The sequence below is a fragment of the Zosterops lateralis genome (assembly GCF_965231275.1).
Source record: "Zosterops lateralis genome assembly, chromosome: 2".
Lineage (NCBI taxonomy): Eukaryota > Metazoa > Chordata > Aves > Passeriformes > Zosteropidae > Zosterops > Zosterops lateralis.
The window spans coordinates 7,417,396-7,442,497 of NC_139763.1; the positions used below are offsets into that span (position 1 = coordinate 7,417,396).

The following is a 25,102-nucleotide window of genomic DNA, read 5'->3' on the forward strand; positions in this document are numbered from 1 at the left end:
ACGGTATTTGATGAGTGATTCTCTCTCTGGTCCTTTATCTCTGACTCAGGAACCTTTTCACTGTATTTTCTCTCCCCTTTCCACATGGAGAGGAGGGGAGTGACAGAGTGGCTTTGGTGGGTCCACCCACCACAGTGTTTTTCGTGCTGAAACTCAGCATCATGATGATTTCGAGATAAAGACAGTAATTGGGAAAGTTTGGGCAAAACATGGGCTGAACAATGTTCATGGTGAATTTTTGCTGTAATTTTGAAGGCACAAGGGGTGGGGTTTCGTGTGAATTGCCAATTTCTGTTCTGTGTTGTGATGATGTTATTTTGGTGGTTTTTTTTGGTGGGGAATTTTTGTCTTGCTTTTTTGGTTGTTTTGTTGACGTGAGTGCAGGTCGTGTGATAGATGTGGATTTTAGTGATAATTCTTAAATAGTTGAATGTGTGATTCATCAGAGGTGAGAAGTGGAAAGTGGAGTGAGATTTGACCTACCTCTTTAACTTTGTTCAGACATATTCTGGAGCATCCCAGAGGACATAACTGAAGTGGTATTATTATTAATTTAGTTATTTACAAAGATTTCAGTGTGCATTTCAAAGAGACTGTGTCAGCCAAGGGGTACTTCATTATTTCCATCAGTCCAGCGTACAGAAAATTAATGTGGACAGATTAATACAGAAGAAATCCACTTATAAAAGATAACAAATATGATTTCCTGAGAAACCAATTAGAAATCCCACTCATTGTAGAAGAGGATAAGATGTGTGTGCAAATTATTTGGCTAAATCATGCAAAACTCAGTGCTACTACAAGAGCTGAGGATAATTTTTTTCTTTTTGTCTTGTATAATTATACCAATTACTCATCTGGAGCAAATCCCAAAATATTGGAAGGACTGATGAGTTTTGCTTTCTGGCTCGAGGCAGGATAAATTCTCCCTGAGCCTGTGGAATTGCATCAGGAAAAAAAAAAAAAAAAAAAAAAAAAAAAAAAAAAAAAAGGCAGTCAAGAATAATAGGCAGAACTGGCCTCAGAAGATAGAATCAAAGTATAGTTTATCTGCTGGATAAACACACAATTTTTCTCAGGTTGGTCCTGCTCTCTGGTGTGGGTGTGGAAGGAGGCTCATCTGGTGTTTCAATCCATGCAGGTACTGTAGGACTCCTGTGGAGTGTCCTTCTCTCTCTGTGTCTGTGTAGGAGGCATGGGTGGGATTTTGAAATTCAGTTATTGGACGGAATTTACTCACACCTCACTTTTTCTGCAAAGAGCACACATTTACCCACCTAGAGGGCAATTCATAAGCCAAAACTCAGTTGCCTTGTTCCTCTCAGACATTCGAGGGCACCTTGTCCAGCCTCCAGCTGCTGCCCCAAAAGGAGGCAGCTCTTCCAGAGGCCCAAGGGAAACATGTCCTAACACAGCCCTGCCCTGTGGCACAGATGATCTTTGGGTACCAAACTGGGCAGCTTCTACCTCCCAACAAGTGCTGATGGCAATTAGGCACCTCTTGGGGCATTGAGCTTTGAAGAAATGCCCCAGGGATGATGTAGGCTCTGTGAATGAACACGTTGCAAGTTCATGTGTTGCATGTTAATAGGTAGCTGCTCATACATTGTGTTAATACACAGCTGTCCTTTACCCAGACAGGCTATAGATGAATTTGTTTGTCACTGGCAACAGAGCCATGATATTCTAGTCATAGTATTAGCAGAGTTTGCTAGAAAAGCCTTCAGTTAGCAGCTGAGTGCCAAGATAAGCTGTAAAAAAAATACACCTGAGCAAGAGGCTTTGTAAGTTGATTTTAGTGTGCATGATTTGGACAGTCAGTAGTAATAAGCTATTCTGAAGCTAGGCTAGAAAAAGCTCAAAAATAATTTAAAAAATAATCATAGAATAGTTTGGGTTGGAGGGGATGTAGAAAAGGGATCTTTCTTGTCCAAACCCCCTGCCACAGGCAGGGACGTCCTCACCTAGACCAGGGTGCTCAGACCCCCATCCAGCCTGGTCTTGAACATTTCCAAGAATGGGTCACCTACAACTTCTCTGGGCAACCAGTTCCTTTGTTTCCCTTTATATCTAATCTAAATTTATATTTTTTTAGTTTTAACCCCTTTGTTCTATGACAACAAGCCCTGCTAAAAAGTCTCTTTTCAGCCCTTTTAGGCACTGGAAGGTTCTTTGAGGTCTTTTCAGAGCCTTCTCTTCCCCAGGCTGAACAGCTCCAATTCTCTCAACCTCTTCTTCCAGGGGAGGTGCTCCAGTCCTGTGATCAGCTCTGTGACCCTTCCCTGGACCCACTCCAACAGATCCATGTCTTTCCTGTTGTCAAAATACCTGTGAAACACACACTGCTTCATCCACTGGGTCTGTGCCCAGTGCTGTGCTGGCTCATCCCCGTTTTCAATTCTTCCTGGCACTGCTGAAAGAGGCAAACCAAGTTGTTTTGAGTCCAAGCTGGTCTCCTCCACCCTGTGTTTTGACAGAAGGTGAGATGCTGTTTCTAATTTAGAAGCAAAGGGTATTAGCTTTCTTCCAGGGCTGGTTTTTGCTGTGTGCACAGTGAATTTTCTGTTAGCAATGTTTCTAATCCTTTCTTAGCAGAATGACCCTAACAAAATAGTCCGTATCCATCCAGCTCCATTTACCCTGACATCTACAGGCCCTGTAGACTCCTTCCCACCATCCCTCCAGCTTTGTGGGGGAGAAAAAGCCTCATCCAAATCTAAGTGATGCACTCACCTGACGTACAGCAGAAAGGGGCCGAGCAAACACAGACCAGCCTCATCTGCTCAAGGGCATAATGTCATTGAATTTTAATAGTGCCTTTGAGAGGGGGAGTGTCTCTGAGGGCCATTTCCCTGCAGCAGCAGAGACCCCAAGAAGCACTTGAAGAAGTGATACCCAGCAGAAACACCAGCTTTTGGATGATTTGGTTTGTCAAGTGACTCTGTTTGCCCCTCTGCCCACTGGGATTTAACACTGTACTTGAATATGCTCTGGTGCTTGGCTGGGAAGGAGCTGGGAAAAGGAAACATACCAATAATGCACTGAGGCATCCTTGTCAGCCCTCAGGCTGTGCCAAATTTGCATATGCTCCAAGCTGTAAGGAAACACTTTGCACAGCAGTGTTGCATTTAGCAGAAATTACATTATAATTTCAGATGTGGAAACTTCTATTCCAGGTCTGAGGCAGGGATGTGTCCCATTGGGCTGTGCAGTCATTATCTTAAACAATTGAAATGCATGCTTGTACTTAATCAAAATCAAGGGAAGACATTACTCCAGCCTCCACTTGCCAATTCAGTCCAGAGTGAAACAAGAATACTTAACTAAATTAGAAACTACATTATTTCCCAATAATTTTTTATGAGATGGAGTTTGCCCTGAGCAATTTTTCAGAGTGTGAGTATTTGAGCCAGCACCTCTATCCATCTCTGCAAAGCAAATTGCCCCCACAGAAACTCCCTTCTTTGAGAAGAGGAATGTCCAGGTGCATTCAGGATCTGTGCTCACACTTTTCTTCCAGCTCCTTTATGCTGCCAAGCAGCAGAAAGGACTCGAGTTGCCCTTTGGAAGAAGTTTTGCAGTTTTGCAGGGGCGTGGTGCCTCAGCCATTTCACTGCCCTGATTTCTGCCAGGGTCTGCCCAGAGCCAGGAGGCAGAGGCTGCAGGATGGAACATCAGAGTAGCACATCAGAGCTTGGAGATGGGTGAGAACTTATGCTTAAAGCTGAGGACTTGCATCTTTTTCCTTTAGTGTGCTTCTCTTCCAGAGTTCGACAGGAAGGGTAAATACCAGTGCAGAAAAGCCCACAGAGACCTTTCTGAAAACGAAAGTGTGAAGCTCCTGCCACATTTTTATTTTTTTTTTGTGAGGTGATAAAATACTTCTATGAAGTAGCCCAGAAGATGACAGCTTTCATTTCAGCCTTGAGCCCTGCTGTGCCATGCTGCAGCTCAGCTGTCTGCAGCTGGTGTCTGCTGACAGGAGTCCTCCTCAAATGACAGCCTCTGCCTTTTGGAATTCAGCCAGGTGTCCTGGATTTAACCAAGGTTTTGATGAAAATGAGGGGCTCAGGCTACAATCCAAGGAGCTTTCAAGTGAGTGGTCTGGTCATGGAAGTCCAAATGCCAACACAAGCAACAATTACATCCTTTGCTTCATTTTCAACCCCATCTCAAGTGGCAGCTGTCCTCATGTACTGTGAGTGGCAGGCATATTTCATAAAGAAGGACTGTGGGAAGACACAGATGGCAAAGGGTGTCTGCCTTATATTTTCTTGTGCTTGGTAAGGTTAGAGGCAGAGCAAACTCATGCCCCTGTTTGATCTGTTTGTTACAGACCAGGGAACATCATATCCCTTGGATTCTGGAAGAAGAGGTGTGCGGCTTGACGGCACTGCTGACCTCCTCTGGCACCCAGCAAGGTGCCAGCACCACTGCTAAAGCTTCCCTCTCCTCTTATCTGTAATGGACTCTCACTTGGGAAACTCCTTCCTTGCTCCTTCTATGTCTCCTGGGTTATTTTGTCTCTATTATGTAAGATGAGTCAAAAAAAAAACAAAACAAAGAGAGCAAGGAGCAGAACCTGGAAAGCCAAGTGCTACAAATAAAGAGCAGAATAGCAATTGCAGCTGGAGCCCAAAGCATTTGTTGCCAAGTGCAGGAGCTGAGTGGGAAAAGAAGAAGTTACAGTTCACTCACAAAGAGCACATTTGATTTCCCCTCCTGGATTTTCACCAAGATGAAATTTCCTTTCTGTGTGTGTGTGAAAAGCAACTGTTGCAGGGGAGAAATAGCCCACAAGGGAGAGAACTGACTATAGCCATGTTTCCACAGTAGAGGACTCTCTAGTTTGTTTTTCTATCTTTGGAGCTGAGAGCTGAACTCTGTGCAGAGAGCATAAAACCAGTGCCCAGTTTGACCCCAGCATGGTTTCTGGCTGAGGAAAGCCCTTGATGTCAGAACCTGGTCAGTGGGACATGGGAATCAACTGGTGGGAAATCTGGATGTTGAGATGTGACAGAAACCTGGATGTTGAGATGTGTCAGACTGTGTTGGCACATCACCCTGCGTGGGTTTTTTGTTCAAATATGTAGTGCTAATTTTGCCAGTAGTTGGGGGAGGATGTTTGGTCGTGCGAAAAGAGATTGAGTATGAACCTGGGGGCTGAATGAAAAGTGAATTGAAAAGTACTGTTGGTGAAGGACTAGCAAAGAGACTGAGTGAAGACAGTAATCTCTGCTTCCCCAGAATGGATTTTCAAATAGTAATAGAATGCTTTGGGTTGGAAGGGACCTTAAAGATCTCCTTGTTCCAATTCCCCTCTGACAAAAACAAGCTGCTTGGAGCTCCATCCAGGGAAACCTTGAACACTCCCAGGAATGGGGCATGGAGTTCTCTGGGCACCCTGTCCCTCACCATTTTGAGGCTGAATGTACCTTTTTAGCAGCCTGAGTGTGTCTGGTCAGACCTCTCCCTTGTCCCATACAAGGAGCATGAGTGGAGGGCCACTGTGTGCCCTGGGGGACATCTCAGTTCACTGCTCCAAAACATGGAGCCCCTGCAGCCTGGCACTGCTTCCTTGGAGTGGTGGCCCTTTCCCAGACCTATCACAAAGAGGTTCCCAACCAGAGGGGTTCGGGTTGCCACTTCCCACACCAGGAGGTTTTGGGCTGGGCAGGTAATGAGGGAAGGAAAGCCTTGCTAGGCTGATGGTGCTAAATCAAAAAAATCAAGCCAGTGGCTCTTCTCCTGCACCTCCTGCCCATCCAGTGCCTGTGACCCAGCAGCACAAAGTGTTTCAGGGTCCCTCTCCCCATGGACTGGTTGATGGCAGCCAGGGAGGAACAACCGTGTCACCCTTTGCAGGCAAGAGCTGCAGCCAAGGGGAGTGAGCCAGAAAGGAGGAGGGAGAGTCTCACAGGAGTGTTTTTCCATCCCCAGGGCTTGGGTAAAGCTGCTATGCTATCTGTAAGCAAACCCAGAAACTTGATTAAAAAGAGGCAGATCTTCTCACATGTATCATCATCACTTGCTTATTTTGGACTGCCTGATCTATGTGCTCAGTGGTGCTTCTTATTTCATTGCTACTACGGAGTATTAGGAGGTTTTTTCTCCCTCTGCTACCCCTTCTGACAGTGGTTGGTCTGGTCTTTATTTTACTTCCAGTAACCCTTTCACCTAAGGTTTTCCCATTTCCCAGGGGTGTCAATGCAATTTAGTTCCCACACTGATACTGAAGGACTTGGTGTGAACCTCAGCTCCTCCCATCTCACTCTGTATGTAAAGAGGAGAGAAAATTTCCCACTTCTGCCAAGGGAATGCAAAGCTCTTCCTCCAAAAACTGGGCACCCCTGGTTAAGGAAGGTGTCCAAAGGCTTTCCCACTCCCCAGGCTGGGTGAGGGCTCTGTTTTGTCCCCAGAAGAAAGAAGTGTTTCCCTGGCTCTTCATCCTCACGGCTTTAATTCCAGCAGCAGCTCGCTTGGGGAGTTGTCAGTGGTGATAAACTCAGTCCCATTCTGTTTCAAAATTGGTTTAAGAAGGATGCCTGGCTGTTTAATATTTAAACTAAATGTTTAATGTTTAAACAGGGAAATTGGTCTGATTGTCAGAAAGGGCATTAAAGCAGGATGGGAACTGGTCTATAATCTCTGACAAACGCTGCCCTTTCTCTGCAGCAGCCTGGTGCCTGGGAGCTGCAGGAGTTTCAGAAATGCCAATTTTAATCAATCTCTCTCATTTCACTTGCCGCCTGCCAATCCCACAGCAGTGAGACGTGCCTTTGCCTGGGAAGGGGGGAACGTTGTACCTGGCCCTATTTAACAGCCTGAGATGAGTTCAGCTGAATTGCACTGGTGTTTCAAACCTCAAACTAATTTCAATAGAAATGTGTGTGGATAAGGTGAAAAGTGAAGCTGGACAGTAATTGCAGATGATTTGGGGTCCCTTTTGCATGTACATGCAGAAGTTCTGATGTCAAGTCTAAAGTAAGCCTGAAAATGAATGGCTCTAACTGCTACAAATCCACCTATGGATAAATTATTTTTGAACAGGTATGGGCAGTGTTTTTCAGGTGGTGGAAATGTCCCCCTGGGGGAAGTTTGTGGAAGTGTAGAACTGTTTCAAACCACAAAAGGCTCAGCAGCAGCCTGTGCTCCCTCCCTGAGGAGGCACTGAGGCTGTGCCAGGCTGCATGCACAGGGTAGTCCCTGCTCAGCAATGGCTGGAGCTGGGGAGAGCACGTTCAGCAGGGAGCCCTCGAGCCAATCAGAAATTCATGTAACTCGCAAAAAAAACAAGACAGAAAGAATCTGAAGAAAAGTTTATAAGAAGATCAAGGTTTCAGGACTGTTGAAAGGCACATTTCACCCATGTTGGACAAGAGTTGAGTTCATGGACACATACAACGCTCAAAATTCATGGCAAAAAGACCACATAATGATGGCACATTGTGAAATATACATTCCAGAGTTCAGTAAAACACTCAAGTGATTATTTTAAGTGCATCATGTACATAATAAGAGCGGAACAGGCAGATGCATCCAATTACTGTAATTTACAAGGCAGTAATTCGAGTCTCAAATACGTTTCTCCTTATTGGATGAAGGGGCTACAGATTAGCAGTGAAATGAGGGGCAGTGAATGGACAGGGAGCCAGGAAGCTCCTGCCATTTGGAAAATAACAGCCAGCACCTGCTGTAAGTCAGGGGAATTTCACTTTGCTAATTCATTTCACTGCACTGTGGCAGCACAAGGCTGGGCTGGATGGATGCTCTGAGGGCAGGCACCCTGCAGAGCAGATGTGCACAGATGTTTCCTTGGCAGTGGGCAGAATGAAGTCCATCCATGCCTCCTCTCTCCCTGCTCAGTGCTGTGCCTCGTGATAATTACCTCCTTTCATCCAGCTCGGGGTTAAGTTTCACGTTGCGATGATTAATAATTAATCAAATGCATTTGAAAATTAATTTGGCAATTCTACGACTGATTGGCATGCTAATCTCTTCTGTGCAGCAGGGATGGTATGGGAATAACCTCAGATGTTCTGAGCTGCTGACTGAGGTGAATGCATGAGGGCATTTACTATCTTGTGAGGTGAAAAATAAAACACTGAGTGGAAATAAGAGTTCTCCCAGACCTCTTTGCAACTCAGAAAAGGTGTGATCTGCATTTTGCTTTGCCAATATTAGGAATATATCATTAATATGATCATGTCCAACCAAAAACAGATGAACAAATTTGAAAAAACAACCCCACAGTTGATTTATTTCTGTTTAGCTGGTAGCAACCACAGCAGATTCAATGCATTAATTATGGGACTAAAAAGAAAAATCACAAGGAAAATAAGTTTTGCTCTTTCCAGCTGTCCATGCCACTTTTCTCCAAAATAACACTCATCTGGTAAAAGGGGAGAGGAGAAGGGGTGTGCAGCTCCCACTGAGTGTGTTGGTCCCTGCTAGTTTCGAGTGATAAGTCCCTTTTTATAGACAAAGAGCCCTGCAGCAGCCACGGAGGTGAGGCACAGGGTGCAGCTCAGCAGGCACATCAGCCCCGGCGCCGAGGGCAGGTTCCTCTCCCAGAAGGTGGTGGGGAATGGCAGGGCTGGGACGTCCTGGGGAGAGAGGTGAGGGAAATCAGATAGAGATAATCACAGAATCACTGGGTTGGAAGAGACTTTCAAGATCATCGAGTCCAACCCAGCCCCAACACCTCAACTAAACCATGTCACCGAGTGCCACATCCAGTCTTTTTTAAACACATCCAGGGATGGTGACTCCAGCACTTCCCCAGGCAGACAACTCTAGTACTTTACCACTCTTTCCATAAAAACATTTTCCTAATATCCAATATTCCTATATTTCTCCTGGTGTAGCTTAAGACTGTGTCCTCTGGTTCTGTCAGTTGCTGCCTGGAGAAAGAGACCAACCCCCGCCTGACTACAACCACCTTTCAGGGAGTTGCAGAGAGTGACAAGGGCACCTCTGAGTCTCCTTTTCTCCAGGCTAAACAACCCCAGCTCCCTCAGTTGTTTCTCACAGGGTTTGTGTTCCAAACCCCTCACCAGCCTTGCTGCCTCCTCTGGATGCGCTCAAGGGTCTCAATGCTTAGGTAGGTAATAAAATTACCTTCCTAAACTGAGGGGCCAGAGCTGGACACAGCACTCAAGGTGTGGCCTCACCAGTGCTGAGTACAGGGGAAGAATGACCTCCCTGCTCCTGCTGGACACACCATTCCTGATCAAGGGCAGGTGCCATTGGCCCACCTGGGCACACTGCTGGCTCATGACCAGCTGCTGTCACCAGAACCCCCAGGTCCCTTTCCTGGGCACTGTTCAGCCACTCTGGCCCCAGCCTGTAACGCTGTAGGGGGTTATTGTGGCCAAAATGCAGGAGTCAGCACTTGGACTTATAAACTTCACCCTATTGGACTCTGCCCACCCATCCAACCATTCCAGGTCTCTCTGCAGAGCCCTTCTCCCTTCCAATAGATCAACACAGCTTAGTGTTGTCTGCAAATTTACTAATGAAATACTCAATACCCTCATCCATGTCATCAATGAAAATACTGACCAGAACTAGCCCCAGCACAGACCCCTGAGGGTCACCATTGGTGACTGGCCACCAGCTGGATGCAGCACCACTCACCATCACCCTCTGGGCCCAGCCATCCAGCCAGTTCTTAACAGTTCTTTTAATGCTAAAGGCAATTCTGCCTCTGATATATTACAGCTGTGTTAATTACCAGAGTGGGAGCAGCCTTGCCCTCACAGCTGGGTGGGATAAAAGAGTGAGTTAGTGGGTAGAGTGTTAGTTGGAGTCTGTTGGCTGTGCTGTGAGGAGGAAGGGACAGGAGGTTGTTTGAGGGACAGAAAAGGTGGGATGTTGTATGAGCGACAGACAGGGTTAGGTGGCCGAAATAGGAAGGGGTGAACTAGAACTGCAGAAGGAAAGAAAGAAAGGAGAGAAAGAGTCAGAGCTGTGTAGAGCTGCCCATGGGAGGCTACATAGAAAAGGTATCAAAGACTTCTAGATAACGAGGTGCTGATGCTTGAAGGTTTCTGAAGTTTTACTGAAGCACTCTGAGTGTTGTGGCTGTCTCTACAGTGACAGAGAGGAGGTGGTGACTCCACAGGGTCTCCCCTCACCACAGGAGCAGGGAGGTGCCAAACATCCCCCACATGGCTGGGGAGGTCACAGGTTTTTCCCAAGGACCACGTTGTGCAGGGAAGAAGAATCGTGGCTGTGAGATGTGTTTTCTGACATCCTGAACAGCCACAGCACAGTGAAGATGGAACCACTTCTGGTTGGAATGAGGTTCTGCTCAACTTTAAACCATGGCCTGGGACTGGGCAGAATTAGGCTGCATTTCTCAGTCCCCCAGGCTCTGAGAGATCATTGTCCTTGGCTCTTACTTATCCACCCTTCAGACACAGATAATAATATTCCTTGGACAAGTCATAAAAATTAATATATCAGCATTTGAGGTGACTAAGCCTTACCTGGGAGTAGGGTGCATAGGAATCATTGAAATAGGGGCACACCTGACTGAGGGGCGTGTGTCTGACTGGGTGACAGTGATACTCTGGCTTACCTTTGACTCTGGCTCTGGCATCCAAATTTCACTCTTGGAGATCTTCCCCATACTGTGCAGTACCTAGAAGAAAAAAATACTTGTACCACATGAAAAAGTTATAACCCACAATACTTCCAGTTTTGGAGAAACAGAGCAAGTCAGAGCATGGTGACATTGATAAAAGGTGTAACTCTGACTAGCTGAAATCTCTTGAACCAGAAAATGTACAGTGATTTCTACTAGTGCTTCTCTAAATATTTTTGTGGGAGGTTTTTAGTTTTGTTTTTGGTGGGATTTATTTTGTTGTTTTTTTTTTTTTTTTTTTTTTTTTCCTAAGTAAAAATGCTTTTTCTCAGGTCAGTTTGAGAATACCAAGGTGAGGTTACTGCCATGCACTTGGGACACAAAACCTGTTAGGAGTGATGCTTCTGGGATATAGAGAGAGGAGAGATGCAACCCTGAGGCTCTCACAGCACAGAATTATGGAACCCTCCCTTGCCTATTCAGTACAAAGCTCATCAAGGATTTTTGTTGAGAATAAACTGATAGTTACAATCATGGGGATTCTTGTGGGCAAGCGAATGGCTTTGTAACTACTGCTTATAGGCATGGAGAAAAGAGAAATCAGGTGACTTGAAACAAAGCAAGCAATAAGGATTATAAGAAGAATATGATATTCTGTCAAATGGAAGTAAAAGACTGAGTCTCCCTTAAAAAAACAACTCCGTGGCTTTGCCATGCAGCAGTTGTAACTGCAATGTGCACCCTTTAATGCTTTTTTTCCCCTCCCTCCAGATTGTTGTAAAGGGATTTCACTGTGACTGGGAACCCAGCCCAATGTGTGTTGTTCTGAGGAGATTTAGACATTATCAGAGCTGCACATTACAATTTCATAAAGCTCAGCTAACAGGACTGCCTTGTAAAAGAAGAAGCAGAAGGGATAGATCAAAAATGAAAAAAATGTTTAGATTTCCTGATTTCTGCACAGGAAATAGCTGTGAGCATTTGAAATGACTTAGATTGGTTTTAAAACATGCAGTGATTAATTTGTTAGAAATTCAGGTAGTGTATCTACAAGCAGAATCAGGTTGGGTTGGTTTTTTTTCCCCTAGACATGCAGTTCATGGCATAAACTTTATTTTAAGCCTCTAGTTCAGTAATATTCTGATTTCGTTGAGCTCTTGGCTTCACTTTATTCAATAACTAATTAAGTTTAAAAAAATAAAAATGCTTTGGTTACGTTGTTTTCTGGGATCTCTCCCTGTAAATTCTAGGAGCTTTTGCACTAAATTAGACCCTCCAAGCTGTGCTTGATCCTTTCCAGCCTTTTGACAGAGATGTTGAAAGCAGAGCAGTGGTCTGTACCTCTCTGGCTGCTCTCTCTCCCGCCTGCACGGCCCCCTCCATGTATCCACTCCACTGGGTCGCCGTCTCCGTGCCAGCAAAGTAGATCCTGTCAAAAGGCTGGCGAATGACCCTTCAAAACAAGAGGAGAATGTCAGGTGACAAGTGACAGGAAGGTGATGATCCTTCTAAAAGCCATTTATGGCTTTGATGGAGCTTGTGGCTTCAGCTCTCCACAATCCCTGCAGATCTGGGCTGAGGTGCAATAAGATGTCCCTGCAGGACCACCTGCTTGCTTCTGCACACAAAATTCAAGGTCTGAGGGAGAGAAAATCCTACAGCATAAATCAGTGTTCCCAGCTTCCATGCAGAGTAATACAGGCCTCATTTTAGTGCTGGGATAAGGGATAATCCTAACAGCCTCCAGCAATGCAGTGCAAGTGACACATTAATGTCTGCTGCATGGCAGCCTTACTGTTATCCTGCCATTACAGTCGAATGTGAATGACGTTTTTGCAGTGATAGATCACTAATATCACCTTCTATCTGGAGGCTGGACTTGCCTGGCTGCTGAAGGCCTGGCATTCAGGGAGCTGCATTCACCCCATAGGGTCACAAAGCCAATCCCTCAGCCCTGCAGTGCTGCACAAGCATTCCAGCCAACCCTGCTGTAGGTAACGAGCTTCCTCTCCCACTGGGAATGTGCTTGGTGTAATGGCTGCCATCTAATCCCCCATCAGGTTTTCCCTGTCTGCTTGACAGCAGCTTCCCCAGGCCAGACACCTCACCCATCTCTGCCTGAGTGTTTGGATAAAGGACAAGAGACTACATGGGACAATGTCTTGGGTTGCAATATGTAACCAAAAATGTGTATTCTATTTTCTGGTTGGGGAGGTGGTGGGTTTTTTTTGTTGTTGTTGTTTTGGTTTTTTTTTAATCTCTTCTATAACCCATTCTACATAACTCAAGGAGGGAGGGGGCAGATGTCTTCTGTCAATGGGCCAGCTGTTAAAACCAGGTGGGGCAGTGTTCTTTATCTCTTCCACCACCCATCCTCCCTCCAGGGGATCTCTGCTGTTCATGGGCCATCGAGGTTCACTGCAGGGCTGATACAATTACATCATCCTATTGGGAGGAGCCAAGCATTGCCACCTAGATAAAAAACTGAAACTCAGAAACACCAGCACAGCCTGTTTGCACTGGATTCCCAGAGGAAGACCAGACCCATCTTGCTACCACTGGACCCTTCTACAGGATCATCTCTACTCCAACAGAACCGCATCTGTTACTCCAGGAGGACTTATTTCTACTGCTTCCAACACCTTCCCTGACCAGAGTCTCAGGTTGTATTCTGACTCTGCCAGGGTTTCTAGGATTTTTGGTTGGTTGGTTTTGGGGTGTTTTTTTTGTACTAGTACATTTGTATTTTTTAATATTCCTAGTAAAGAACTGTTATTTCTATTCCTGTTTTTTTGCCTGAAAGTCCATAATTGCAAAATTATAATAATTTGGAGGGAGAGGGTTTACATTCTCCATTCCAAGGGAAGCTCCAGTTTTCCCTGGCAGACACTTACCTTTCCAAACCAAGACACACAACTCTCCTCACAGGACCTTGGATCAGACAGGGTGTAACCCCATGCCCAGCAGCTCCTGGGCTTCCCCTGAACCTCGTGCTTCACCTATACAGTCATGGAAAATTCATCTGTTCAAGACGTGTGTCCTCAAGGGCTTGGGGGTCTCTAGAGGGATCCATTCAAAATACTGCATAGCACTAACTACTGTAAATAATCCAGAGGTGAAAAGTTTTGTGGCTTTAGCAGGTCCCTTTGTGACTGTGTTTTGTTTCCTTGAAATCCACAAGAGAAACTCTGCTCTTAGTAAAGTGAATAGCAAGTAAATATCCTTGTTAGCTGGGGAATGGAAAGAGGTTTGAAATTCCCCTAATAGTCTTAATATGCCATAGGTATGTTGTATAAGGTATAGCGTTGTACGTGAGCTAAGAAATGTGAATTAGAAAGCAAAGCATTCTCTGTTTTACCTTCCATAGGAATGCATTATGCCTGGTGGGAAGTAGGCTGTGTAGCAGCCCCCTGAATATTGCTCCATGTTCCAGTTCTTCTCTTCATAATGCACAGGCTGTGAGTATCAACAGAGAAAACAGTGAAACACTGGCACAGAAATTGGAAATAAAGAACATATTTCTTTTGAAGGGTGGAGCAGGCTAATACCTGGCAAAGGAGTGCCATGTCATCTGGCTAATGCCATCCATCTGCACAAAACAAATTTTTGTGCTTTTACAGAAACATCAGTCTCCCACGGGCACATGACAGGACAAATTAAAACATGCCCTGCCTTCTCTTTTCTTGTGCAGGGTGAGACTGGCAGTTCTTTTCTTCCTGTACTCAGTGTTGCCCTCCCCTTGGGAATATAGATTGTATGGCACAACATGCAATTTTAGGCACACATTTTAGGTGCCAGGAACTTTGCCTTTATCATGCAGAACAAAGGAGCAATATTATTGTACAACAGAGGCAAAACCAGGCATTAATTCCTTACTTGTAAAGCCTCTTTCATCCCCAGTGCCTTGGCATAAGCCTCGCAGATCTTCTTTCTCCTACATGAAAATAAAATCGGAGTCAGAAAAAAAATGGGAAGGGGGGGACACATCTCCATTCTCATCTTCCTTATAAAAAACTAAATTTATTGCAACATATTGGAAAGAAAGTTGAGTTAGGCTTTAAGTCTGATTTCAAGTTCTTATCTTAACATACATATTTCAAATGCTGATGCCTAAAAGTTACATCTAAAATGGACCCAGGGAATGGGAAATGAAGGTTGATCTTGGCAATGAGCTCTAAAAAAATAAATCTTTCTACAGCTATTTTAGGATGCAGAGCCAATTCATTCTCATGTTCACTGGTGTAAGACCAGAAGAAAAGCAATATAAATCAATTAAATCCCTACAGATTTACTATAGCTGGGAATAAAGCATGAGCTGAAGAATGCCGCTCACATTCCTAAGCAGAGCTCCCGTTTCACTTGCACAGCACCAAAATTATTATGTAGAAAGTACTGTTTGTTCATTTCACTGACTAATGGAGAAACCATGCTTTTGTAAACACAGAAGTTTAAAACTTTTATCACCCAGTCTGAATCTGAAAGAGACCCAAAAGGAGCCACGTCAGCACTCCTGTATCCCTGGGTTAAAGCATCATTCAGTGGAGATGTAGTCTGGGAACATGGTTGGAAAAATCTTTTCCATTCACACAGAGACCCAGAACTGGTAAATCATAGCATGGAAGAGTGGGCAGGACTTGCAAATTTAGAAATATCCATAACTGGATGAATATTAGTATTGGTGTCTTGGCCTGTTTATGCTCAAATCTCAATTTCTGCTCGAATTTTCAGTGTTGGTAGTTGCACTGAGCATGTATAAATGTGCAAACTAACACACATATTCACACACATTCCTGTGGGGAAGCATCCCAGAGAAACAATTTGTTTCTGAATATCTACAGCTTCTGAACTCTTACCTCTCCTCCTTGCTGAGGTGGGCCAGTCTGACAGCCTTTCTGGTAAGGATGAAACTGGAAAGAAAAATAAGGCATATGAACATCACCCCATCTGATTTGCAAGCTCTTGCTCAAAATGACTCTAAAAAGGGATTGGCAAAGCACTTTACTGGTATGTAATGAGCTCCATGTTTGTCATATTTAATAATTACAGGTCACACAGGTGAAAAAGCCTGTGCAGAGTAACCTGCAGAGCTAACTGAAAGGGAGAGTACGCATTCCCAGAGGGCACCTGTCTAGGTCTGATCCAAAAAGACTGAGACCCCGAGCTTTCTTGAAGTCCTGCAGGCAGCTGCCTGCGCCACTTGGTGTCAGCAGATGATGGCAGCCTGCTGCTCTGACAGGCACTGCACAGTGTCATGGATCACCCCTGCAAGGACTGGGATTAGCATTTATTCCTCTTGAAGGAAACAGATTGAGCAATTAGTTCATCTAGTGGAGATATCCAGGGGATAAAGTATGTTCCTACACTCTTTTAGAAAGTCACATAAATCCATCAGGAGAAGGAAAGCTGGAAACTATTTGCCATATGGGGTTTGGAGGAGGCTTGCTGCTCTCAGATCATAGAAGCTTTTTAAGCCTTGAACATGCCCATAAACATGCACAGTTCAGTAGGAGTGGTGAGCTTTCCCTGCCAGACACTGAAGGAGTAGTTGCCTGACATTTATATTGGCCTTTTTTTGGCAGTCTCACCCCAGATTATGGTGGAAACACTTGTAAAGATCATTTGTTCATTTGGTTCCAGCTATTTTAAAAGCCAGTCAATGCTGTCATGTATTTTCCCACCTGTTCATCCAAACTATAACATTTTCACTTGTCAGATTCTACAGAATCTTGATTTTTTCACTGTACAGCTACCTCCCTGCTCCAGCAGCTGATGTTCCTTGTCCTGCCTCAGCTCAGTGGGGAGAGGAGACAAATGAAGATTTCTTGGACAATTGCATTGTCATTTCGGACCAGGCACTAAACATAAAAGCCCAATATAAACCAAATAGAGACTCAAACAGATAGGTAAGAGAGGGATTTATTTCTAAATCTACTCCACAGCAAAAAAAAAAAACAAAAAACCCTGTGAACTGAATGCTTAAAAAAGACTACAGCTGAATTCAGTAAGTCCTTCTCAACCACATCCTTTGTATTAGGCTCTTTGTAGCAGAACCTCCACCAAAAAGTTTATATGGACTAGAGAGGCATAAGAGGCTTGGCAGAAGTGCTCTCCTCCATCTGTGCAAAGTGTGGAAGTGGGAAACATTGATGTAACCTGGTCATTTCTGCTCTCCCTCCTGCTCCCACTAACTCTTACAAGAAGAAATACACGTCTGTGAGTGTGGGTTAAGCAGCTTTTACCCCATAATGGCAGGGTAAGTTCCATCAGGTTTTGTGTCATCTATGGTTATTCCAATTGGAGACTCTTCATCCTCAATGATGAAGCAACCACAGTAACCTAAGGAGAAAGAAACCCCAAGATGACTGTTAGAAAAACTCGTTGATGATCACTGTTTCTGATAGTAATGAGCAAGGAAAATTATCCATAAAAAAAATTTTGCAGTAATTCCCTTATTACCAATAACATCTACATGTCTGAAGTGTCTCTGTAACAGTTTCTCTTCTCTCTGACTCTGGGAAATTGTGTACACAGACTTGTAAAACCCTTTAAAATTCCATTGCTACTCAACAAGGAATTTCTGTGGACTGTTGCAAGTCCCTTTGGCTTCCTGTTTAGGGGACAACAAACATTAAAAGTAAATAGATCTAGTCAGAACTACGGTGATTCATTCCATGAGTAACTTTGACCAAAACAAAACCCAGTCTAATTACATCTGGTCACTGCAGGCTCAAATTTACACTATTTTGATTTTGCTAGTGATAAGATTGTTGGGAATGGTGTTCCATAACAGTAATGCAGCAGAAATATGGGCTGTCTAATCTAGGATCATATCAGGATATGTTTCAGATGAACATGCAAAAAATCTCATAGAGAGAACAATGTATACACCTGACCGTACTCCTGCCTAATCTCAATGGACAGTTTATGCCCTGAAACATGCAAAAATTATATTACTTTAATGAAGAAAGATTCTTACCACTCTCAATATCGTTAGGAAGAAAGTGGAACTAATCTGTTCATACAAATAGTTCTGAAAATGGTTTCAGTTAAAGCTGAGATAAACAAGTTATTACAGCATGGACAAAATCTCTTGAGCTAAATAAAAAGCTAACCTACTTTGCCCAGTCCTCTGAGATATCAAGTCTGCGGAACAGCAGATTAAAATCAAGGAAAGGTCTTGCTTACACTTTAAGCTCTGCTTGTCATCTGCTGTAAATTCTCTTTGGCTGACCTCACTGTCCCTGGCAGGAGGAGAAGGGAGCTGATTCTGCAGGGAAGCTGATGCTTCTGTGCTCTGCAGTTTTCAGCAAAGTTTCCCAGGGAAACATTGCTTGTTCTCTTGGTCATCCCCCCTCAGCCAACTGCAATGAGATTTGGGATCCTGTTTGGGTCTGGACTCATCCTTTGGACAAGGCATGCACTCAAGCCCAAAGAGTTCTGCTAAGGAGCTTTGCTTTTCAATTCTGTGTATGTTTGATTTTGGAGGTTTTGCACATTTAACCCTCTCTTGGATTTATTCCCTGATTGCTAGACAACAGAAGAGCTTCAAAATTTACACAGTTTAGAGTTCCCAAGTCCTCTGCTTTCCCAACCTACCTTTCCTCCTCCAGAAGGGTTCCCTGTAGTACATCATGCATTTTATGACACTCCCCATAGGCATACGCTGAATTAACTGGTTTCTCTTTGGTGGCATCTCTGGTTTGTAATGAATCTTTGTTGTCAGGATTGGAGGGATGGCACTGATCACGTACTTGGCCTGAAATGCAGAACAAAGTCAGCACAAGGCACTGCCTCCCAGCGTGCTCATCCCACAAGACATGTTTGAAAGACACTCAATAGCTGCTAACGGCTTTCCTACACCTCATCCTGCTAGGTCAGGATTTCCCACACACATATTTCCAGGTGACAAAAGTTATTCTGCCATTTCAGAAAAAAAGGAGATGGCAAAAAGAGACCAGAGTGGAAACTTGGCTGGAGATAGGTGGGGAAATGGGACAAGAGACATCCTGTGGCCAAGGTAAAACTGCCTTTTATCATCTCCAGGAAAATATTTGTCCACATTTGTCCTGATTATAAGATGCTAAAGAAATCACACTTGTGCGTATTCACAGGATGTTACTCCAGGACAAGGAATACTAATGGTGATTCCAGCTTTCCTGAACATGCTCCATCCCTCTCACAGACCCTAGGTCTGACTGGAGCAGTGCAGGACCTGATAGGGTGACACTATATCACAACACTGCTGCTCTCAGGTGCTCTCAGGCTGGTGGGGCTGCTGCTGCCCCATGGGTGCCACTGTGGCTAATTGTGTGCTGATGGAGCATTTCCAAGCACCAGAGTACAGAGGCAAAATCTTACTGAGGGTGTTTGTCTCTTTTTTTTTCTTTTTTTTTTCGTTGTTGGTAGTGGTGGTTGGTTTGTTTTGTTGGTTTTTTTTGGGTTTGTTTTTTTTTTTTTTAATTTTTGGGGGGGTTTTGGGGGTTTGTTTGGTTTTGTTTTGTGGTGGTTTTTTGTTTGTTTTGTATCTTTTTTGTTTTTGTTGTCATTGAGGGGTTTTTTTTTGGGGGGGGGGGTTGGGTTTCTTTTTTGTGCTGTGAATCACAAACTTAGACACAAACAGCAAGGTTATTTTTCCTTCCTTTGAAATGCTCTCAATGCAGAACTAAAACATAAAAATATATAAAGACATAGAAAGTTAAGGCAGAGAAGTCAAAGTAATGACAGAAACCAGGCAGCAGAACACCAAGAAGAGAGCCAGCCATAAATAAACCTGTGAAGCAGCTTCCATGGAGTATCAGCATAGTCCAAGAAATAGACACACACAAATGGGTATTTCCTGATTACATCTGGCTAAGAGCTCCAGCAGATGTATTCCCCTACTAAATGCATACTCTACTTTTATTCTGATCGAATTACCTCATATATCTCATGGTTTAGAGTCTCCACAAGGACATTATCACCTGTCTGGTCGATACTGATCACAGGTCTCTCCAGTTTAACTCTGCCTTTGAGGCGTTCCATCATTTTCTCTGATATCTGACCAGAACCCCCTACAAACTTCCTCTCCTAAAACAACAAAGAGAAAAGAAACACAAACAAAAAAAAAAAAATCAACAGCATTAATCACAATGACATTGAATATGATTTCTGCTCACCATCACAAAATTCCAGGCTAAATCTTCAAGACCTAAGGGTGCATAAAGTCACCCAGACTTTCGGAAGAGCGAGGGCATAAACCTGAGCCTCAGTGGGGATTACTGACTAAAACACTTTTGCAATGGCTTCCTGTCCTGGGTTGCAGTGTAGGATGTACACAAAGTATTTATTCTATCACCATCTTCATGAACTGTTGAAACCAGGTGGGCTAGTGTTTTCCCAAGGGTGTCTTCTGCTAATGGCCTTTGGGATGTATTCTGCTAATGGCCCATGACTCACAGGTAACTCCCTCCAGGGGTTATCTCTGTTTAATGGGCCATCAAGGACCCACTTCACCCTCCTCATCCTATTGTGAGATGCTCTGCCCAGGGGGAGGAGCCAAGCATTCTCACCTGGATATAAGCTGGTATGTGGGACAGTGCAAGTGGCCCTGACCCACTGGATTCCCAGAGGACCAGAGCTACCAGATCTTTTCTACAGGATCACTGCTTCAGGAAGAGCACCTCACCTGGACTGCTTCCACCATCCTGCTCAGGTTGTATTCTGACTCTGTCAGTGATCCTTTGTGTTATTGCATTTATTTTATTTTATTTTTACCTTTTTACCTTTTTTCTTATTAAATTATATCTCTGACTTGGAGCCTCTCATTCGTTTTGCTTTCAAACCACAACACTTCCCTAATGACCTGGCTTAAAGGCTCTTTAAGCCTAGAGAACATACACATATAATGAGGCTTTCTAGAAAAAAATAATATATCACTTCATTCAAAACAGGTGTTGAGTATTTTACCCACCACGGTGCTACCAAAACCCTCAGGTGTGACTGTAAAGTGAAATACTGTGCCAGCCCAGAAGCAAGACAGATCTTTATCTGGGTCTAGTCTCAAGGTTATGAGCTTTCTCTGTCCCTAGGAAGACACAAAGACAGTGCTGTCAGGAAAAAAGCACAATCTGTGACACACAATTCCCTACAATGTCCATGTAGAGGGTCAGGGGAAGCACTAAAACCTCTCATCTTGCAGCCACCAGTGGTAGATAAAGCAGCTCACTTTTATTTGTAAGATGCTGGTACTGGCAGGGAGGAAAGGATCCATAAAGTTTCGTGCTGAAAAACTGAAATAGATGCCCAAGCAGGTTTTATAAGACTTGTCAGCGCCACTAAGCCAGAAACTCTTGTGCTTTTGCTCAACTAAAATTGATTGGGGTGAGGGAAGAAGGAAGCACAATAGGAACAAAGACAGTTTTTCCCATCCAGCTACAAAGAAAAGGAAGTGCTCTTCCCAGGTAGCTTTCCCTTCTCCACGTGTTTAGTTTAGCTATGAGTACCTTGGGATTAATTTTATTTTTTGCCTCTTGCTGCAACATCTAGCAGTTGCTGATGTGGGACAGCAAACATGACTGAGGGAGTCCTGAGGAGGAAGGCCCTTACTCAGGTCTGTCTCTTACCACAGGACAGCATCAGCACTGCTTTCATCCTTCCTGACACGTGGTTGTCTATTTGTACTTCCATGGACAGATGTTGATGGAAACTGTTGCCATGTGAGCTGGCCCAAGAAGGAAGAGCCTTTTGCTATTTACTTCCAATTCCTCTCACTAGAGGCTTCAACACCAAAAAAACACCCACATTTCACTCTGAAGTACACTTGTTCTGAACTCTTGTAAACACTCATATGTGCCAAGAAACCCATAGAAAATAAATTGGCAAAAAAGCAACACAACTGCAATAACAGTACTGTGCTGAAGTGAATGCAGAAAACTCCCAATTGTTTAAACAGTCCCAATTTATTCCACATCTTAGCTAATAAAATCCTTCATCAAATAGGGTTTGTATCACCCCATGAGAACACGTTTCTCTCTGGTGCCACACGCTCTCATCTTTTCATTAATTGCAGGGTTTTGATGGGTACAACACTGCACTTGCTCATTTCAGATTCAAGAGAGGAGGAAGGAAATGAGACATTTTGTACCTGGCCCCCATTGGTGATAGAGAAAATCCTGAATGCGCCCCCACACTGCCTCACATACCACAGGAACCAGAGGGCAGAGACTTCGTGAGGCTCAGACGTGACGTTGACGTTCACAAAGACCGTGGCGAAGTCTCTGACAGCTCTGCAAGAGACACAGGACCAGGAAAAGACTGTGAAAAAATATGACTTCCTGACTGCTTTCAGGATTTTATTTGTCATACCAAACAAGGGCTGCTTTCTCAAAGTCAGAAAAGGCAAGATGATTAATATCTGTTTAATTTTTCAGTCTGTAGTGAGTCTGTTTAAATGGGTTTCTATCAGCACCTCCCTCCCAAAGTATTTACCCATTTAGTTTGAAATCCCACTGACTTCACCTTAGCTAAATAGTTTCCCAGCTGATATTCCTTTCATCAGAATATTTTTCTCAGCAGAAGAACACTTTGTGTAATCTTTTAGTGAAACTTTTCTGCTTTTCTCATGGGGATCTCTTCGGGCACATCAGTTCCAGGGTCTGATGGGTCCTGAGGGACTGAAGCCATTCCCACCTGTCCTGTAACACTGCTGCACTGATCTTTTGTGAAATCAAGAACCCAACTTGGCAAATAACCCAGACAGAGAAACCAAACTGGCAATCATTGCTATAAAAATAAGGAAAGGGTCACTTGTCTACCACAGGAAGTCCTCTGAACATAAACAAAGAAACAGCAGCAGGAACAGAGGATCTGGATATTCACATTTCTTGCATTTGTGGCCACAGATTTCTAAGATCATTTTGCAAAGAAAGTAAAAGGACTTTGACTTCAATGAAGCTTCATGAAACAACATGAATTTATAATCAACTGATAAAGGAAGAAACTTTGCAAGTTATCTGGGCTAAAATATGTAACTTATAAACTTTTATAACCTCATTTTCCTAAGTATGAAGTCCATTCACCCCTATTTCATTAGCCAGGATATGAAAACAGCCTGCACACAAGAACCCTCTGTGACAATTCTGAGAGCATCAAGACATTAAACAGTTGCAGCAGGTTCAGGCCTAAGAAATGTGAAAAAAGTCTCTGGGATCAGTAGATGCTGATCTGTGACACAGGACAAACAAATCTCCTTTTGTAATCTTGGCCCTCAGTCACACAGAAAATGCTGTGGGAGAGCTTTTCTGTTTAAGCACCGTTTTTTAACTGTGTGTAGAAAAATGTGCTTGGCCTAAACATCTAAAATGAGTTTTTACTGAGTTTTGAATGCATTTCAGCTGAGCACATCTATTAAAACTGGATGTTTTACTGACCACATTGGCAGTGGAAGCTGCCCAGCAGAGAGGTCTGTTAAAGGAGGGATCACTACAAACCCAGTCCTGCTTATGCTCCATCAGCTCCATGGCTAAAAGGAGCAGTAAAACATAAAAGAGGAAGAGTCAGTGCACTTGCAACAGCAGTTGAAAGTAACCAAGTTTGCAGGCAAAAGGCTCATAAAACTAATTGCAAAGAAAACTGCAATGCCACAGAGAGCACGAGCAAGTCCAAATGGCTGCATAGCATATCCCATGGAGCTGCAGCAAGACCTAAGCCACAAAAATGGATTTCAAATGGAAAGTTTTGGTCAGGAAGCAGCAGGCACAGCACTGAACTGCAGTCAGAACGAAAGGGCAAAAGGACTGCAGTCACACAAATAAAAGACACTGAATAGGAGGGAGGAAAGTGTTAGAGAACAGCACAAGGGATGGCACAGCTAGCGGGGACACGAGTGCTCATAAGAGCACATTTCTCTTTGCCTTATAAAGAGAAATGATTGAAAAGAGAAAGGAAAGAAAGAGAATTTCCAGTTGTCATCACCTCAATGTACTGAACGTTGTTCCTTTTTTCATTTTTACAGTGCAGTTCCTCAGAGAAAACACATTGGTCATTTTATAGATGATACAACACCATGAGCCCACTTCCTACCAAATATTGTTGATGTTCTGTTGGATCTGTTGCAAAAAAGGAAGACCTGTGGGATTATGCAAATGGCTGCAGTGGCCATGAGACTGTGGAGTTCAAGATCCTGAGAGGAGTACAGCAAACAGTAGAATTGCAGCCCTGGAATTTGGAAGGGCAGATTTCATCCTCCTCAAGGGCCTGAATATCTCAGTGTCTCATACGAAAATATACTGTAAGGCAAAGAGCCACAGGAGAGCTGGCTGGAGTTCAGTGATCCAATGATTTGAAGTGAAAGGATGGTGGGAAGAGCCCACACCACCCCTGCTGTGTGCAGGGACCTGCTGGAGCAAACCCCAGGCTCCCCCAGCACCTTTGATGCCACCTGCCAGCCAACCAAAGCCCATCCCAAACACCTCCAGGTCTGTACTCAGCTGTACCACAGAACCTGCCAAAAAACCCACCATCATTTCACAGCTGCAATTTCAAAGCCAGGTGAAGATTTACGTACTTGGTCCAGCAGATTTTATCTATCAGGTCTTTCATGGTCATTTTGTCCCATTCTTCAGCATGTGGAGCATCCCAGGGTGCATCAACAGGAATCTGGAGACAGAGGTGAAATATCCAAGAAATTATTCAGTATTTCACCATTGCCTGCTCATAGCTAGTTAGTAGCACAGACCCAATTGATATGTTGGGCAGGAGATATTTTTGTTTTTTGCACATGGATATAAATTTGGAACAAATGGAATAGTTTCCATTCACATCTTTGGGCATGAATTGTACCATGACCACCAAATCTGTCTTTGTCTGACCAGTGAACCATATCCTTGTGTTGGGGATCATCTGGCTTTTAGCTGTCCAGAAGCAATTCCAATTTAATTGTCTTGATGTCCTCTAGAAGCTGAGGAGAAAGTCCTTTTTCCAGTCAATTCCAAGATGAGTATCCAAAGGCCCCTACATCTCTCTGCTAATTGCAGAGTAAGAAAAAAACTTCTAGATACTTTTGAAATATTTTAGGCAGTTAAATTCTTAATAATAATTCTTTGCATGTAAGTTACATGATGTAGAGGATTCTACCATATCCCTAAATCTTTAAAAAATGTACTGTTGAAAAAAAAGAGTGTAGTATAATACATAAATTTGATTCTGCAAAACCACATAAAACCAATGGAATTTGCAGGAGTACAGTGAGTTATGCTTGAAAATTCTGGTAAGGTAAAGCCCTTGGTTTGTTGCTGAATTATATAGAAACTGATGAATGTTTGAAAGAGAGTATAATGCTCCAGGGGCTGCAGTTGTTATATTTTGAAATTTAAAGTTACTGTGAAGTCAAACTGGAGCCCAGCTTAGGCAGCTACAAAAAAAAAAAAAAAAAAAAAAAAAAAAAAAAAAAAAAAAAAAAAAAATTATCTTTACTCAAAATGCTGTCATGAGGGAAGGAGAAAAAAATCCTTCTAATCTCCAAGCTCATGGAAT

The 25,102-nt window shown here is 43.6% G+C and overlaps 1 protein-coding gene and 1 long non-coding RNA gene across 2 annotated transcripts in view; one reads left to right on the top strand and one right to left on the bottom strand.

The window, feature by feature from the left end:
* The first annotated feature begins 3,606 nt into the window (after positions 1 to 3,606).
* LOC310922705 lies at positions 3,607 to 13,503 on the top strand. The gene is made up of 3 exons (XR_014592474.1): positions 3,607 to 3,704; positions 4,337 to 4,990; positions 12,976 to 13,503. It is a non-coding gene; the product is annotated as an uncharacterized lncRNA (long non-coding RNA).
* The window catches only part of LOC310922699 (amine oxidase [flavin-containing] A-like), a 37,647-nt gene continuing 19,849 nt past the window's right edge, over positions 7,305 to 25,102 (bottom strand). Inside the window, exons 5-15 of the mRNA XM_083883431.1 lie at positions 24,135 to 24,226; positions 21,714 to 21,855; positions 19,508 to 19,657; positions 18,188 to 18,347; positions 16,831 to 16,927; positions 15,445 to 15,498; positions 14,468 to 14,525; positions 13,950 to 14,047; positions 11,933 to 12,044; positions 10,586 to 10,648; positions 7,305 to 8,606 (exon numbers count right to left, since the gene is read on the bottom strand). Coding sequence (XP_083739557.1) covers positions 8,451 to 8,606; positions 10,586 to 10,648; positions 11,933 to 12,044; positions 13,950 to 14,047; positions 14,468 to 14,525; positions 15,445 to 15,498; positions 16,831 to 16,927; positions 18,188 to 18,347; positions 19,508 to 19,657; positions 21,714 to 21,855; positions 24,135 to 24,226 — 1,182 coding nt within the window. The 3' untranslated portion in view covers positions 7,305 to 8,450. The remainder of the gene's footprint in view (positions 8,607 to 10,585; positions 10,649 to 11,932; positions 12,045 to 13,949; positions 14,048 to 14,467; positions 14,526 to 15,444; positions 15,499 to 16,830; positions 16,928 to 18,187; positions 18,348 to 19,507; positions 19,658 to 21,713; positions 21,856 to 24,134; positions 24,227 to 25,102) is intronic.